The 18046-nt window shown below is 49.4% G+C and overlaps 1 protein-coding gene across 3 annotated transcripts in view; it reads left to right on the forward strand.

Annotated features, from left to right (window-relative positions):
- The first annotated feature begins 1256 nt into the window (after positions 1–1256).
- The window catches only part of LOC122697205 (boLa class II histocompatibility antigen, DQB*0101 beta chain-like), a 122461-nt gene continuing 105671 nt past the window's right edge, over positions 1257–18046 (forward strand). For 2 of the 3 annotated variants that reach the window (XM_043907736.1, XM_043907735.1), the window contains exons 1-4: positions 1257–1456; positions 9905–10174; positions 15057–15338; positions 15815–15925. In XM_043907736.1, coding sequence (XP_043763671.1) covers positions 1348–1456; positions 9905–10174; positions 15057–15338; positions 15815–15925 — 772 coding nt within the window. In that variant the 5' untranslated portion in view covers positions 1257–1347. Of the gene's footprint in view, positions 1457–9904; positions 10175–15056; positions 15339–15814; positions 15926–16570; positions 17131–18046 lie in introns of those variants that run through there. The other variant, XM_043907734.1, reaches the window with a different exon arrangement.

Consider the following 18046-nt stretch of genomic DNA (forward strand, 5'->3'; position numbering starts at 1 on the left):
AAACTCAACATTCAAAAACTAAGATCATGGCATCTGCTCCCATAACTTCATGGCAAATAGGTGAGGAAAAAGTAGAAACAATGACAGATTTTATTTTCCTGGGCTCCAAAATCACTGTGGATAGTGACTGCAGCCATGAAATTAAAAGATGCTTGCTCCTTGGAAGAAAAGCTATGATAAACCTAGACAGATATTAAAAAGCAGAGACATCACTTTGCTGACAAAGGTCCAGACAGTTAAAGAGATGGTTTTTCTAGTAGTCATGTACAGATGTGAGGGTTGGACCATAAAGAAAGCAGAGCACCATAGAATTGATGCTTTCAAATTGTGTTGCTAGAGAAGACTTGTGAGAGTCCCATGGACTGCAAGGAGATCCAATCAGTCCATCCTAAAGGAAATCAGTCCTTAATATTCATTGGAAGGACAGATGCTGAAGCTGAAGCTCCAATACTTTGACTACCTGTTGAGAAGAGCTGACTCTTTGGAAAAGGCCCTGATGCTGGGTAAGATTATAGGCAGGAGGTGAAGAAGGCAACACAGGATGAGATGGCTGGATGGCATCACTGACTCAATGGGCATAAGTTTGAGCAAATTTGGGAGACAGTGAAGGAAAAGGAAGCCTGGCAAGCTACAGTCCATGTGGTCAAAAAGAGTTGGACACATCTTAGCAACTGAACAACAGCATCATTCTTAAGTTTGTATATATGAAGGCATAGATATAAAATGAAGTAGGATTCATATTTTACATAGAGAAATCTGAGGCAAAAAGGTTCAATATTTTGCTGATTGTCATAAAGCATATCAGTGGTATAACTGCAGCCCAAAACCATTTCCTTCAAGAGCTATGCTCTTCCCACGGCATCTTAAGACCTCTCAGAGTGTGTAAGCTAATAAAGTGAGCATCTCTGTGACAATAATTTTATCTCCTTGAAATATGATCCCCACTTATTTTCCCCTACCCCAAAACCCCAAAACAATAGGTTTTAAGTAAATATCACAGACAAGTCTACTTCTGAATCACTTTTTTTCTTTTCATTCTTTAAACTCCTGAGGTATTCAATCTTCAGATCTTTTAAAACTGAGAGAAAATCTTCACCTGAAATGTTTATTCAGTGTAATTTGATGAAGACAGTGCCAGGCATTAGATTGAGAACCTTCAAAAATAACGTCTGCCCAGGGACAGATGAGGTATTTCAGCTCCAGTGCTGATTGGTTCCTTTCCTAGGGACTCTCCAATCCTGCCATACATGGGAGCTCCCATAGACTTTTATTCTGTGAAGTGGGCTCACCAGATCCACCAGGTTCTTGCTGTGTTGACTACCATTACTTCTTCTTTTGTTCTCTATTATGTCTGGGATGGTGGCTCTGCGGATCCCCAGAGGCCTTTGGACAGCAGCTGTGATGGTGACACTGGCGGTGCTGAGCACCCCAGGGGCTGAGGGCAGAGACTCTCCACGTAAGTGCAGGGCAGCTGCTCCCTGGAGCCACCACTCTGGAGAGCAGGCTCTGAGGGACCCTTGGGGTGGGGTATGATCTCAGGATACTGTCTTTCATCACACATTTCCTTCCATTGGGAATGAGGGCTATGTTACATTCTCATTTCCACCCTCTAAGGACAAGATAAGGACAATCCCCCTCTTACAGGTTTGAGCCTGGGTATAACAGGCAGGAGGAGACAAAGTGTGTATCTACTATAAGTGCTAGGACAAAGTGAGCATGGGTATCTCTCCCCCCCTTTTTTAGAAGGTATAAATTTCTCCAAAGAAAACACAGCAAAAGTTGTCATTTCAGGGTCCCCCAAGATCTTGTCTGGACTAAATACTGTGGGATCCTGGGTTGGTGGGAAATGTAGGGCAGTAGTAGTCTCTGTAAGTTCAGAATTTGAGGAAAAGACTCTACAGTCCTGACTCTGAGTGGAGGGTTTATGAAAGTAACTCCTAGTGTTAGAGGAGCTCCCTGGGTGACCACAGACAGAAACAGCCTCAAGTTTCACTGATTTATGGTCAAGTAGTGACTTGAGTTGGAGAAGGAAATGGCAACCCACTCCAGTGTTCTTGCCTGGAGAATCCCAGGGATGGGGGGTGGAGGAGGGGGCTGGTTAGGCTACCTTCTATGGGGTCGCCCAGAGTCAGACACGACTGAAGCGACTTAGCAGCAGCAGCAGTGACTTGAGTGGGATTCAGAGACTTAAGTGGGGATGGACCAGATTTAGGAGCAAAGAGAACGTAAGAGCAGAATGATATAAATATTGAGAAATCATTCACTTCAGACACAGGATTAATATCTTAACATAAATTCTCTCTCAGTCTTCCTAAAAGCCCTACATGTAGGTTTAAGAACGCCGCGACAAGACAAAGGGGCGCCGGAGTATCAAAAGGCTTTTATTGGACAATCGCTCCCGGGCAGAGCTCCCAGGCACGAGCAAGGGAAAAAACGGAAGTCTGCAATCTGCGGGGAGGCGGGCGACACCTATATACCCCTGCGGATACGGAAGTGGCGGGACCAAAGTGCTGATTGGACCTCTAGGTCCCGCGTCAGTTTTTTGATTGGCCGGAGTCTTGGCGCCTTCGCGTCCATCAGTCTGCCTGGCAACGGGCTGTTGATTGGTGGATGTCTGTCCCTGGGGCTTATCTGAGACCTTTCTGGCTGGGGCGGGGGGGGGGCGGGGGGGGGGGGGGGCGGGGGGGGGCGGGGGGGGGCGGGGGGGGGGGGCGGGGGGGGGGGGCGGCGGGGGGGGGGGGGGCGGGGGGGGCGGGGGGGGGCGGGGCGGGGGGGGTTCCCTGTCAGCATTTTCTGGCAGGCGCCTTCCTGCCTGTGGTCAGCGTGACCTTTCATCCCGCCCTTTTTGGTATAGGACAAGGGGCGACGTTTGTCTTCAGGCTACTTCCTGCTGGATGGGGGCGACGTGGGGGTCAGGGCTGGTTGGGACGAAAGGTCAGCTTATGTAGGATTGTGAGGTGGGTCTATGTCTTCTTGATTGAGTTGAGTGTAAGCTGTTAGTATCATGGCCTGTCTGGTTGTGGCCTGCGCTATTTCTTGGACCCTGTGAAAAACAAATTGGAGGAGGCAGGGGCCTATGGTGAGGCTCATAACCAGCAGGAGTATAGGGCCTAGAAAGGGCAAGAGGTATGGGAGTAAACCACTGAGTCCGGTCCAGAAGGGGCTTTCCTGGAGCTGTCTGAGCCTTTGTTCCAGGTCGTCCTGTAGTTCTTTAATCTTAGTCCAGACTATTCCGGACCGGTTGGCATAGAAATAGCATCTTCCCTGTAAGAAAAGGCATGTGCCGCCCTCTCGGGCGGTGAGGAGGTCTAGCCCACGTCTATTTTTTGCTGACCTGGGGGCAGGGGTTCTGGGGTCTGGATGGTGTTAACGCATTGCCATGAATTGGCTTTTCTAATGTGTGAGTATCCATTTGAGGAAGACTCGTATCCCGACCCTATACAGTTGTAAGCCATTTTGTCTCCGCAGTTGACTGATTGGACATGTCTGACCCTTCTCTCAGGATATTGGGAGAGAGTCCCCCCGGTGCAGTCGCAAGGCTTTCCCATTTGCCTGGCCAGGATTTGCCTCGCCTTAGCCGGGTCATTAAATCCCCCGTAGGTCTGACCGAGGAGAACAAGCAGTAGGAGGGTACCTGTCATTCTTTGGCCGCTGATGGGAAGGGGGTCCGGGAGATTTTTAGTTTTGTGGGCCCCGTTAGAGAGGACTGGTATGTGTGTCCTGGCGAAGCCTTTGGACCCGAGTCTAAGCCTGGATCTCTTTCTGGAAGGCCGGGGCGGGGGACTCGTTTAAGCCTGGTCACGTGGTACCAGGGTTCGAGGCCTGAGAGCTTGGGTGCAGTGGGGGTGGTCGGGACTACTGTGTAAGGACCCGTCCAACGAGGTTGGAGGGGCCCAGGAGACAGGGTCCTGAGTAGCACCTGGTCCCCAGGCGACAGTGGTCTGATGGAGCCGTTACCATCTCCAGGTTGTGACAGGACCCGATCTGCGAGTTCCCTGAGTAAGGCGTGCAGGCGGGTGAAGAGGGGCAGATAATTGGCCAGGGGAGGTGGTTTTTCTGGGAGCAGATGGGTCAGCAGGTAGGGCCTGCCGTACAGCAGTTCAAAGGGGGTCAAACCTGTCTTTGAGTGCGGTGTTGTGCGGATGTGGGTGAGAGCCAAGGGGAGAAGGTCGACCCAGGAGAGCCACACTTCTGAGGCGAGCTTGGCGAGGTGGGCCTTGAGGACCCCGTCGGCCCGTTCTACCTTACCCGATGACTGGGGTCGGTACGGGATGTGAAGATGCCAGGTGATGTTGAGGGCTGCAGCCCTGCTGGGTTATCTGCGAAACAAAAGCAGTTCCGTTATCGGATTGGAGGGAGCTAGGGAGTCCAAACCGGGAGATGATGTGTTTGACCAGCGTTTCGGACACTATTGTGGCTGTTTCGCAGGAGGTGGGGAAGGCCTCGGCCCACCCTGAGAATGTGTCCACGAGTACCAGCAGATAACGATAAGCCCGGTGTCTGGGCATGTGAGTGAAGTCCACCTGCCAATCTTGACCGGGCAGATGTCTTCTCAGCTGGTGGGTTTCTTGGGGGGGCCGGAGCCCTCCTTGAGGAGAGATCGTTGCGCAGGTCAGGCAGGAGCGATGTACGGTCTGGAGTCACTGAGGTCAGAGAGGAATCTGGAAGCCAAGAGGTCACTGAGGCGGTGAGGGGAGAAAATGGTTAGAGGTTGATTTTGAAGTAACTTTTTTGTGTCCATGCAAACCGCTGCTGCCACTGCCAGTGCCCGTAGGCAGGGGAACCATCCCCTGGCAGTGGGGTCTAGTTGTTTGGAGATGAAGGCGACAGGCAGCAACTCAGAGCCCACTGGCTGTACCAGGGCCCCAAAGGCTATCTCCCCCTTTTCATCAGTATAGAGATGATAAGGGTAGTTTGGATTAGGCAGGGAAAGGGGAGCGGCAGATGTCAGAGCAGACTGTAATGTGAGAAAGGCTCAGGTGACCTCGTTTTGTGAGGAGAGTGGCCCCTTTGGGGTTTTCTTTGCTGCTGTATGGAGGGGTCTTGCCAGTGAGGCATAGTTGGGAACCCAATGGCGGAAGAATCCCGCAAGGCCCAGGAAAGACAGGATTTGGTCTCCGTTAGTTGGAGGCTGGATAGACCAGAGAAGTTGGCAACGGTCGGTTGTGAGGGCCTTGGTGGTGGGGGTAATTTGTAATCTCAGGTAAGTAACTGAGGACTGGGTGAGTTGGGCCTTTGCCTGTGAGGCCCGGTATCCTTTGGAGGCCAGGAAGTTAAGGAGAGCTGTGGTGTGTTGTTTTGAGAGATCTTCGGAAGGACTACATAGTAAGAGGTCATCTACATATTGGAGTAGGGTACTAGGGCTAAGAGGGCAGAGGGCCAGGTCCCGGGCCAGGGCCTGGCTGAAGTAATGAGGGCTATCTTGAAACCCCTGAGGCAGGACTGTCCACCTGAGTTGAGTGGCCTGTCTGGTGTCAGGATCAGTCCAGGTGAAGGCAAACAGAAATTGACAGTCAGGGTGGATTGGGATGGAAAAGAATGCATCTTTGAGATCGATTACCGTGAAGTGGGTGGTGCCCATGGGTATTTGGGACAATAAAGTATAGGGGTTGGGGACCAGTGGGTGTGTAGGGACAACGGCCTCGTTGATAAGCCGGAGGTCTTGGACTAGTCGGTAGGCTCCTGAGGCCTTACGGACCAGAAGGATGGGGGTATTACATGGGGACGAGATGGGGACCAGTAGGCCCTGTCCCAGGAGGTGGTCAATGATTGGCTTAAGCCCTCGAAGGTTTGGCTGGGACAGGGGAAACTGGGCCCGAGCCAGAAAACAGGTGGGGTTTTTTAGGTGGATGAGGACTGGGGGTTGGTGTTGGGCAATTGTTGGGATCTTGGTGTCCCAAACCTGGGGATCTATTTGGGAGCTAGAGGACCCGGTGAGTAGCAGTAGGAATCTGCCTGTGGAAGGGAAAGGCCCTGGGGCTAGGTGAAGTGTGGCCTTATGTTTTGTTAAAATATCTCTCCCTAGCAGAGGGGTCGGACAGGAGGGAATAACTAGAAAGGAGTGGGTGAATAGGCAATTGTCTAATTGACAGTTTAAGGGCTTGGTCTCTAAAGGCTGTGACGGCTGGCCGTCAATTCCCATTACCGAGACCCGGGAAGGACGCAAGGTGCCTCCGAAAGAGGGAAGGACTGAATAGGTAGCCCCCATGTCAACCAAGAAGTCGATCAACTTACCCGCTACCTGGAGCATTACCCTGGGCTCGGCTTGGGTTATTGGGGTTCCCGAGTCTGGGCGGCTTCAGTCTTCATCAAAGGTCAGCAGTTGTAGGGCGGGGTCTGGGCTCAGAGTCATCCTGGGTCGCTCTGGTCCCTTACCCCCTGGGGTCAGGGCCCGAGAGGCTGAGGGACAGTCACTCGCCCAGTGTCCGCATTGCCTGCACTTTGGGCAGGGCCTTGTGGGCGGTCTTGGGTTAGGAAACATTTTGGCCCAGTGTCCCTCTTTGCCACATCTGAAGCAGGCCCCAGGTGGGGGTTTTTGTGGGCCCGAGCCAGATGCCGGCTGCAGGGCTGCTACCAGAGCCTGGGTTTGTTGGTTGAGGAGGCTGGCCTGGAGTTTGGCCTTTTGTCTCAGTCTGGCTTTACGACTAGCCTCTGCAGTTTCTTCCCGGGCATTGTAAACTTTAAAGGCCATTTTTACCAGGTCTCGTATGGGAGTCTGAGCGCCACCCTCAGCCTTGGCCAGTTTTTTTCAGGTGTCTGGGGCAGATTGAGAGATAAAACAATTGGCCAGAGTGACTGCTCCGGCTGGGGAGTCTGGAGCCAGTCAGGTATATTGGATAAGGGCCTCTGTCAGCCTATTTAAGAACATAGCGGGGTTTTCGTCAGGGCCCTGGGTGATCTCATCTAGCTTGAGGAAGTTGACCACTTTATTAGAAGCGGCTTCCATGCCATCCAGGAGGCACTCTACCATATATCTGACCCTGAGTTCGCCTCCCCCAGTCTCCTGATAGTCCCAGTTAGGGTCTGTGTCGGGGATTGCCTGGGCCCCTGGGGGCGCTCGGGAGAGGGGTTAGCGCAGTGTCTCTGGTCGGCTTGGGCCCTAGCGGCCGTCCAGATGGCTTGTCGCTCTTTTGGGGTCGTGGTGGAACCTAAGACCACATAGATATCTTTCCAGGTTAAGGCGTATGAGCGGGTCAGTTGGGTGAAGTGCTTGATGTAATGGATAGGGTCGGATGAGAATGACCAAGCTTGGCCTCGATTTGAGACAGGTCCTGGAGGGAGAAGGGGACGTGGACCTGTGCCAAGCCCTCGGCTCTGGCTACTTGTCTCAGAGGGAGTAGGGGGGCCGAGGCACGGGGAAAAGAATCTCAGGACAGCTGTCCGTGGGACCGTGTGTGTGAGCTGACCGGTGATGGGGAGGGTGTTAGGGGAGGTAATGGAGGATAGAGAATGGGAGTAGGAGGGGGGTGTATAGTTTCAGTCGGTTGTGTGTCGATTGAGGAGGTGTGGGGAGGTGTTGTTGGGGCAGCTAGGGGAGTGAAGAGTGGAGGAGGGAGCCGCTGGAGTCAGAGAAGTGGGAGTGGAGGATGGAACTTCTGGAGTCAGAGAAGTGGGAGTGGAGGATGGAACTGCTGGAGTCAGAGAAGTGGGAGTGGAGGATGGAACTGCTGGAGTCAGAGAAGTGGGAGTGGAGGATGGAACTGCTGGAGTCAGAGGAGCATAGGGCGGGGGGTGCGGGGGGGGTGGTGGCGACCAGGTCTTCTGGGGGAATAGAGAAGGCAGAGGACTCAGGACCTGGCAATTCTTTGGGAGGGGGGTCTGGATTTGGGCAGGCGGGCCGTTTAGGAGCCATGGTGAGCATAATTTGGGTCGGGGAACAGGTTGTGCAAAGGGTAGGGTGGGAGCGCAGTGTCCAGAAAGCCTGTTCGTAAGGGACCTCGGGCCATTTTCACGTTCTCCAACAGTAATTATCTAGATCACGGGGGACATCAAAGTCTAGCGTCCCTGTGGGGGGGCCAATGGGATTGAGGCCAAGCCTCTGAGAAAAAAGTGAGCCGTTTTGGCCGGACGTAGCCCGCTAACCTCAGATTTTTCAGGTTGGCTAGCAGGCATTCTAGTGGAGTGGATCAAATGGACTCGGGTTTGGAGGCAGTCCCCATGGCGACCACGTGGGGCTAGCCTCTATTGTCCGGGTGTCCCCGGGGGAACAGAGGGCAGCTGGAGGTCTCGAGAGAGACCAGGGGCTAGCCTCTGTTGTCCAGGCGTCCCCGGGCAAACAGAGGCAGCCAGAGGTCTTGAGAGAGACAGGGGGTTACTCAGCCGATTAGGACGTCTCTGGCACAGCTGCCGAAGGAAGGCCCGATATGTGCGCACCAGTTATCTGGCCCTAGGAAGTGGTCGTTCAGGGTGGCGGGATCCAAAGGCGGAGGGACGTACCCCGCCGTCTGCCGTCTGGGAGGTTGGTCCGTGGCTGGGGCGCGTATGGCCGCGGCGGTGGAGTTCGAGGGGGCCCACAAGGCATGAGCCAGGGCCCTCACCTCAAGCCCCATGTTGGGCGCCAGATGTAAGAACGGCACAAAGGGGCGCCGGAGTATCAAAAGGCTTTTATTGGACAATCGCTCCCGGGCAGAGCTCCTAAGCGCCAGCAAGGGAAAAAACGGGAGTCTGCAATCTGCGGGGAGGCGGGGCAACACCTATATACCCCGGCGATATGGAAGTGGCGGGACCAAGGTGCTGATTGGACCCCTAGGTCCTTCGCGTCCATCAGTCTGCCTGGCAAAGGGCTGTTGATTGGTGGATATCTGTCCCTGTTAGTCTGCCTGGCAACGGGCTGTTGATTGGTGGATGTCTGTCCCTGGGGCTTATCTGAGACCTTTCGGCGCTTCCCTGTCAGCATTTTCTGGCAGGCGCCTTCCTGCCTGCGGTCAGCGTGACCTTTCAGTAGGTATAATGAATTTTTCCACAATTATACTTATGATACAGATACTCTGTTAAGGATCCTGCCCAAGCTGGTAACTATCTCAGTTTAATTGGAATCCAATTTATCTCATTTAAAAGTCTGTGCTTTTTCCATGAATAAAATGCTCCTTTCTATGACTGGGAAGTTGTTGGTTCCTTCGAACCACACAGATGTCAGTGGGGGTGGCAGAAACTAGCAGTAAACCCAGGTGTTGTAAGGAAGACACTTTGCCGGGGACAAAGAGAAAATCTATGTCCGTCAAGCTGATTCCCTGATGGCTCAGACGGTAAAGTGTCTGCCCGCAACGCGGGAGACCCGAGTTCCATCCCTGCGTCACGAAGATTCCGTGGAGAAGGAAATGGCAACCCACCCACTCCAGTACTCTTGCCTAGAAAACTCCATGGATGGAAGAGCCTGGTGAGCTGCAGTCCATGGGGTCGCAAAGAGTCCGACACGACTGAGCGATTTGATTTCACTTTCTTTCAGTCTGAGGACAAACTTCTTTTCTCCACTTCTTTTGTCATTCCCTGAACTCTTGGGTTTACCTCGACACTGCGTTGCCTCTGAGGTTCTCAGTAGTTCAAGGGAAACTGAGATTTCCTGTGAGAACATCCTGATCCCTCTAAGTACAAAGGGGTGGATAATCAACCCGACAGACACAGCCCCGTTTACTGAGTTCTCAGCCTCCTCAGTTTACTGAGGTCCCACGGGCCTCCTCACATCCTGGGAGCCCTCAGAGGGGGCGGGAGGCCCGGGGAAGAGCTGATGGAGGACGCGGTTCACAGCAGGAGGCACAGGGCCGGGCCGCAGGGAACAGGGGTTGAGAGGCGGCGGGTTTCAGGTTTAGGACGCAGCCTGCGGCGGCCGGCACCTCCCCATCTGGCCGAGCGGCCGCCGCGTGGGGCTGTGGGGCTGAGGCCTGACCCAGCGGCTGTCTCCCCGCAGAGGATTTCCTGTTCCAGTTTAAGGGCCTGTGTTACTTCACCAACGGGACGGAGCGGGTGCGGAGTGTGAACAGATACATCTACAACCGGGAGGAGTACGTGCGCTTCGACAGCGACGTGAACGAGTACCGGGCGGTGACCCCGCTGGGGCGACCGGATGCCGAGTACTGGAACAGCCAGGAGGGAGAACTGGAGCGGGTGCGGGCCGAGGAGGACACGGTGTGCAGAAACAACTACGAGGTGGAGCTCATCACATCCTTGCAGCGGCAAGGTGAGTGCTGGCTGCCCTCGGAGGCTCAGCTCCGGGAGGGGCCGGGTCTCGGGGCGGGGTCCCCAGGCCCGCGGAGGGGACAGCGAGGCCGGGGCGCCTGCACGGCGGGGCGGGGACCGAGGGTGCCGCGGGGAATGGACAATCGCAGCCCTGGACCTCTCCCCGCAGAGGCGGCGCGGCTGGCTCAGTGTGGTCACCTCTGAAGGCCGCGTGCTGGGCAGTTCTCTCCACTAACGCAGCTTGTTCCCACCTCGCTCGCGCCTTTGGTGTGTTGCTTCCCGAGGTCTGACCGCTCCGCCTGGTTAGGGCTGCTCCATTGCTTAGTTCAGGGCACCGTGCGCACGTGGTGATAAATTACAGTCATGAAATAATACCTTTTTCACTTATTGGTTTCACGTCATTATTCAACTTAATCTTGGTTTCTTAAATGATGTCACTGTATCACTTGTTCTGGACCTCTTTCGACTAAGGGACGGTGTTAATTATTACCGAGTGCCTGTTGACACATTGGCAGGTAGTGTGAATTCCATAAACTTTTGTTAAATTAATGCATAAATGTACTTGGTTTTCCATCCATTTAGGTTCAAGAGAAAACAAGTAAATAGAGCCTTAAAAACTGATTTTATTAATGATTCTTTACTATTTTACTTAACCCTTTAAAGTTAACTCTTATTGACTGGGATCTTAACAACTTAGAATTTGTGAAGGTAAAGTCAGAGGAAAAAAGTGTTTACTAAAAATAGAAACAACACTTGAATGGTGTTGTAAGGCTGAGTTACAATTTCTTAGAAAAGCTCAACAAATGGCTTAATAAAAAGAATTGGAATTTTGGGGTAAATAAGTCTATGACATTTAATTAAATAAAAATTTCTTCAGGTTTATTTTGGCCTAAACCCTATCCTCTCCCTCTACGCCCCCAACATCACCATCCACCTCAGGGGTACACCTTCTGAAAGTTAATTATACCCATTTAATGGGCACCTATTTCTAGACAATTATATTACCAAATACTGTCTGTATTATGCCACTTAATTTCACAACAACCTTGGGTGTTAACAGTTATTATCAACACTTTATATATGCTAATGTTGGTACACATAAACAGTTTAAGTAGTTATACAGTTATTCACTGTCCTGAAGTGTCTCCCAATACACAACAGTCATCATGTTGTTTACTAATGTATATAGAGTTTAATGAAAGCAAAGCCTCCTTAAAGCCAGTTATGACCAGAGACAGCAGTGTGAGTCTGTTCCTGCCTGTTTTCAAATTGGTGGGACAAAATGATAAATTGAGTGGATTGAAAACTCACTGATTAATCCCTAGTCTGACCTCAGTGTTATGTATACATGTTCACATAACTTTTAGCTTACTTTACACTCTCTTACCTTCTTCATCCTAATGATACAAGTATTAATATATACTTATATTTTTTGCTATTTCAGTTCTTTTCCCATCAACATTACTCTAACATTTCCCTCTTGAACTTGTGACCTTCATTTTTCACTCCCAATCTGTTTGAGATGAACAGATGTTGTAAGTCCACATACCTGACCAAGATTTCAATCAGACTCCAGCAAGGAGGACCTAAACAAGAGTTAAGTCCCAACTGAAAACATGATTCTTTCCAGATGATGACTCATGAGTACCATGTAACTGGGGTGACAAGATTGCCTCCTGACCTCAGTAAGTCCCAGTTATACTTTATGTTCACAGTGCTTTCTCTACACTGTGCTTTCTCTGCACCCAGGCCAACTTCTGCAAGAATCTCAGAAGGTTTTCTATAAAGAACATACATGATAATCATGTCTGATTTCTGAACAAGGAAGTTACTCTTAAAAGCAAGGGGATGGAATAGGTCGGCAGCTAGTGATTAAACTCACTTGAATGTTAAAAGGAAATTAGGGGGTAAAAGAAAATGAGAGTATGTAATGTGTTATCAAATAAATAAAACATGTATGAAATATTTACTATAGTTTCACACTAAGAGAATGAGGGAGACTCAGTGAAACAACTGGAGAGGTAGAGGATAAGATGTGTAGAATAGATAAGGAAGTGTGTTGTATTTGACCATGAGTAACATCTGAGACTTGGAAAACTCAGCAGTGGCCACAGGACTGAAAAGTTTTCATTCCCATCCCTAAGAAAGGCAATCACAAAGAATGCTCCAACTACCGCACAATTGCACTCATCTCACACGCTAGTAAAGTAATGCTCAAAATTCTCCAAGCCAGGCTTCAGCAATACGTGAACCGTGAACTTCCAGATGTTCAAGCTGGTTTTAGAGAAGGAGGAGGAACCAGAGATCAAATTGCCAATATCCGTTGGATCATCAAAAAAGCAAGAGAGTTCCAGAAAAACATCTATTTCTGCTTTATTGACTATGCCAAAGCCTTTGACTGTGTGGATCACAATAAACTGTGGAAAATTCTGAAGGAGATACCATACCACCTGACCTGCCTCTTGAGAAACCTGTATGCAGGTCAGGAAACAACAGTTAGAACTGGACATGGAACAACAGACTGGTTCCAATTAAGAAAAGGAGTACGTCAAGGCTGTATATTGTCACCCTGCTTATTTAACTTATATGCAGAGTACATCATGAGGAATGCTGGGCTGGAAGAAGTACAAGCTGGAATCAAGATTGCCAGAAGAAATATCAATAACCTCAGATATGCAGATGACACCACCCTTATGGCAGAAAGTGAAGAAGAACTAAAGAGCCTCTTGATGAAAGTGAAAGAGGAGAGTGAAAAAGTTAACTTAAAGCCTAACATTCAGAAAACTAAGATCATGGCATCTGGTCCCATCACCTCATGGGAAATAGATGGGGAGACAGTGGAAACAGTGTCAGACTTTATGTTTTTGGGCTCCAAAATCACTGCAGATGGTGATTGCAGCCATGAAATTAAAAGATGCTTGCTTCTTGGAAGAAAAACTAGGACCAACCTAGACAGCATATTAAAAAGCGGAGACATTACTTTGCCAACAAAGTTCTGTCTAGTCAAAGCTTTGGTTTTTTCCAATAGTCATGTGTGGATGTCAGAGTTGGACTATAAAGAAAGCTGAGTGCTGAATAATTGATGCTTTTGAACTGTGGTGTTGGAGAAGACTCTTGAGAGTCCCTTGGACAGCAAGGAGATCCAACCAGTCCATCCTAAAGGAAATCAGTCCTGAATATTCATTGGAATGACTGAATGTGAAGCTGATACTCCACTACTTTGGCCACCTGATGCAAAGAACTGACTCATTGTAAAAGACCCTGATGCTGGGAAACACTGAAGATGTGGGGAGAAGGGGTCAGCAGAGGAGAGTTTGAGTAAACTCCAGGAGTTGGTGATGGACAGGGAAGACTGGTGTGCTTCGATCCATGGGGTCGCAAAGAGTCCGACAGGACTGAGCAACTGAACTGACTGACTGATTAAGTTTGTAACATTGTGTGTGTGTTTGGTCTCTGTTACTAGATTGCAAAGTCTGTAAAAGCAGGGACTATGGTCTGTTATCTTTGGATTACCAGAGAATCCAAATTGTCATATATATAATTGTTGAATGAATGAATAAGTGAATCAACAGATTAATCAAATAAGTATATGTGGCATAAATGAAGTAGAGGCAGAGTGTATGTAGTGTATGTATTGGGCTTCCCTGATAGCTCAGTTGGTAAAGAATCCACCTGCAGTGCAGGAGACCCCGATTTGGTTCCTGGATCGGGACAGTTCCCTGGACCAAGGATTGGCTACCCACTCTGGTATTCTTGGGCTTCTCTTGTGGCTCAGCTGGTAGAGAATCAACTGCAGTGTGGGAGACCTGGGTTCAACCCCTGGGTTGGGGAGATCCCCTGGAGAAGGGAAAGGCTACCCACTCCAGTATTCTGGCCTGGAGAATTCCATGGACTGTATGGTCTATGGGATTGCAGAGTCAGACATAACTTTCACTTTTGCATATGTGGCATAAATGAAGTAGAGAAAGAGTGTATGTTTTTAATTATGTAGATTTCTGTGGGGTGTTCACCACAGAATGGCATTGGAGGTAAGATAAGGCTAAAGCTGAGAGAGATGCTTTGTTGACCAGCAATATGTGGGAAGTGCTCTTGCTCTCAAATTCTGTGTTACAGGGCTGAGGGTTATAGATGTAGCCCGTTTGAGAAGAATTGCTTTGTAGGAAGGATGTGATGGTCACTCTTGCCCTATTTTACTGTACGTAGAAATGTTTATTGATACCTAGTTAAGGGAGATCCACTGGATGAGGGCATGGCAACCCTCTCCAATATTCTTGCCAGGAGAATCCCATGGACAGAGGACCCTGGCGGGCTACAGTCCATAGGGTTGAAAGAGTTGGACTTGACTAAAGCAACTTTGCATGCACGCATGCAGGAATGTCTGTGCTTTCTTAATTCTCAGTCCATGTTGCTATTCCATGACTTGTGTTGATCATTTCATGACCAGCATATGAGAATCAAAACAGTTGGATTTTCTCTACAGTGAGGAGTACTGGGACTAACCTTGCATAAGTCACTAGAGCTAATCCTGATGGGGACCTTTAATAGGTGTAGGGGAAAGCAAGTCTGGGTTTTTTATTTTAAAATTTTTAATAAATAGTAGCCTGTATAATATAGCAATTTATAATTTAAAAGTGCTTCATTTTTATCAGTGTCAACAAAGAATGGTGACATAGAATGATGACATTTATCTCTTGAGACTCCTAAGAGTAAACTGATGAATGTTTCTATTCAAGCTAATAACGTGGATAAGTTTGGATCCAAATCCAAGACTTGGAATGCAGGGATCTTCCCACTCTGGAACCGAGGAAGGACTCTTCTCCTTGGGAGATGTGTTGTGTGGTCTCATGTCTTACTGTGTCTTTTCCTGTCTGTTCCTCCCTCAGTGGAACCTACAGTGACCATCTCCCCATCCAGGACTGAGACTCTAAACCACCACAACCTGCTGGTCTGCTCAGTGACAGATTTCTATCCAGGCAAGATCAAGGTTCGGTGGTTCCGAAATGACCGGGAGGAGACAGCCGGAGTTGTGTCCACCCCTCTTATTAGAAATGGGGACTGGACCTTCCAGATCCTCGTGATGCTGGAAATGACCCCCCAGCGAGGAGATGTCTACACCTGCCGCGTAGAGCACCCCAGCCTCCAGAGCCCCATCATGGTGGAGTGGCGTAAGGGCACTTGGTTTCCTTTCATTGTGGGCCCCACAGGACAGGGTAGACAGAGCTTCCCAGGTTCATCCCATCTCACCTCTTGTCCCCGGCATCACTACTGAAATCACAGGACACAAGAGTGCTCATACCTCATAGCAGGGGCATTGGAAGAGCCTAATTACATTGTCTTTCCAGATACATGAGCTCACTGCACACCCAATGGCCCCAGAGCCCAGCCCAGGGAGCTCTGCAGGATTGACAGGTCCAAGGTTATGAATGTGTCCTTGAGGGGCAGGGATCTGCTTTCCCTGCTCATTCACTTGCCCACTGTGTCCAAGGATCTTTTGCTGGGTCCCTTACCTGGGGGTGGTTAGAATGAAGAACTGAGTTCCCCTGGTACTTCCACCTCCTGTACCTCAGACTGGACTTCAGGATTCTCAAGGGACACTGTGGGATGTGGACACAAACGCTGACTCTCAGGCTCTGCTCCCCAGGGTCACAGTCTGAATCTGCCCAGAGCAAGATGCTGAGTGGTGTTGGGGGCTTCGTGCTGGGGCTGATCTTCCTCGGGCTGGGCCTCATTGTCCGTCACAGGAGCCAGAAGGGTAAGGAACTCTGGGGAAATGGGGAAGACTTTGACTGAGACCCTCTTCTCAGGGAGGCTCTAGATGTAGCTCTTTTTCCTGACCCTAAAATAAAGGAGGTTAAGGTGGTGGCAGGAAGAAACAAACAACCTAGGGAAACACTGAAGTCTTACTTTACTGATTGAAGGTAGCCCTGCCACAAAACTGGCAGGTGGAATTCATTCTAGGGCTTCCTTGAAGTTCATCATTGTCTCACAGAATCTTTTCCAAAAGCTTCCTCTTTTAAGAGGATCAGAGCACTGACTTCCCTTTCTTCCAGTGACTATTTCATTCATTTGGGGGATTTTAGCTTTGGGCAGTTAAGACCTTGTGATTGATGGATAGGGAGGAAATAAATTTAAAGAAGGTGAGTTATCATTAAATTGACTGAAAAGATCGAAATCTTCATATTCCCCAGAAGGATAACCACTGCTCCCCAGCCTCCCACACATCTGTCAGCCTGGAGTGCTGCATCCTCTTTGGGAGGTTCACCTTTATCCAGATGTAGGGAGGTGATGATGACATACCTTGGAGCTCAGCTTTCTCTGTCTGATGCTGCAGGGACCTTAGAGGAGGTGAGGGGTGCCTCCCTCAGGATGCTGGGTGTGATCACTCTCTCTTCTACAGGGCTCGCGCGCTGACTTCTGAGGATACTTTGATGCAGATTGGATTTCGTTCTTCTGTAATAGCTGCCTGTTCTTGGCCAGAATTCCCAGCTGCCTGTCAGCCTGTTTCTCTGAGATCAGATCCTATAGTGACTCTGATGCAGTTACCAGGTCACTTCCTGTGGCCACCTGCCCTAGCAGGGATCTGGCTGTAACGATGTTGCTTCCTGCACCTTCCTGTGTGCTGCCAACTGCATCTGTTCAGACCCTGAGAATTTTTTCTATTCCCATTTTCATTCCCATGTTCAGCCTGTCCTCCTCTGAGATCAGAGTCTTCCTTGTATTAACTCTGATGTAGTCGCCAGGTCACCCCTTGTGACCCCTGCCCTAAAGATTTGACTGTGATGCTGCTTCCTGCTTGGACCCTGGGGCCTCTGCCTGTGCACTGCCAACAGCATCTACTCAGACCCCTAGGGATTTTTCTGTTTCCATTCTCCCTCTGCAGATGGTTCAAGGGAAGCACAGTGAAACCATTACCTGGTTATAGAGTATGTTGTAATTAAACATGAATATAAAGTATCTGTACCTTGAGCCTTCTTGTTTATTAAGAATTTTTATTGAGGCATAATTGATATATAACATTAATTTCAGGTGTACAGCATGGTGATATAATATTTGTTTATAATGCAAAATGATCACTATAATGTCTAGCTAACAGACATCCTGTGTCACAACTGAGATGTTACATAAGATAAAGTAGGCAGAGCAGTACTCCAGCCCTGAAAGCTGCAGCTATATCTTCATTTATTCAGTCACATTAGCATATTTCCATGTGTTGAAGTTTATTGTGCCCTGTTAAAGACATTTGTTGGAGAAGGCAATGGCACCCCACTCCAGTACTCTTGCCTGGAAAATCCTATGGGCAGAGGAGCCTGGTAGGCTACAGTCCATGGGGTTGCGAAGAGTTGGAGATGACTGAGCAACTTCACTTTCACTTTTCACTTTCATGCATTGAAGAAGGAAATGGCAGCCCACTCCAGTATTCTTGCCTGCAGAATCCCAGGGATGGCGGAGCCTGGTGGGCTGCTGTCTATGGGGTCACACAGAGTCAGACACGACTGAAGCGACTTAGCAGCAGCAGTAGCAAAGACATTTGTGGACTATTTTAGTTTTCAAATAATAGAATTGCAAATAGTGGAATCTTTACAATATTTTGAATGAAATGAGGACTACCCATGACAATCTTTTGTGTCACAGAGAGGTTTGTGAGTTATCATGGGTCAAAATAATTAAGGCATAGTCAAACTTAAAAAGATTTAGCAACTTTCAAATATGCAATAGAGTATTGTTAACTGTAGTAACCATGCTGCACATTACATCCTCAGGACTTACCTAGATTATTAATATAACCGGAAGTAGATTCTTTACTGTTTGAGCCTCTGGATGTTGGCAGTGGGTTTGTCATACATGGCCTTTATTATGTTGAGGCTTCCCAGGT

The sequence above is a fragment of the Cervus elaphus genome, chromosome 7, assembly GCF_910594005.1.
Source record: "Cervus elaphus chromosome 7, mCerEla1.1, whole genome shotgun sequence".
NCBI lineage: Eukaryota > Metazoa > Chordata > Mammalia > Artiodactyla > Cervidae > Cervus > Cervus elaphus.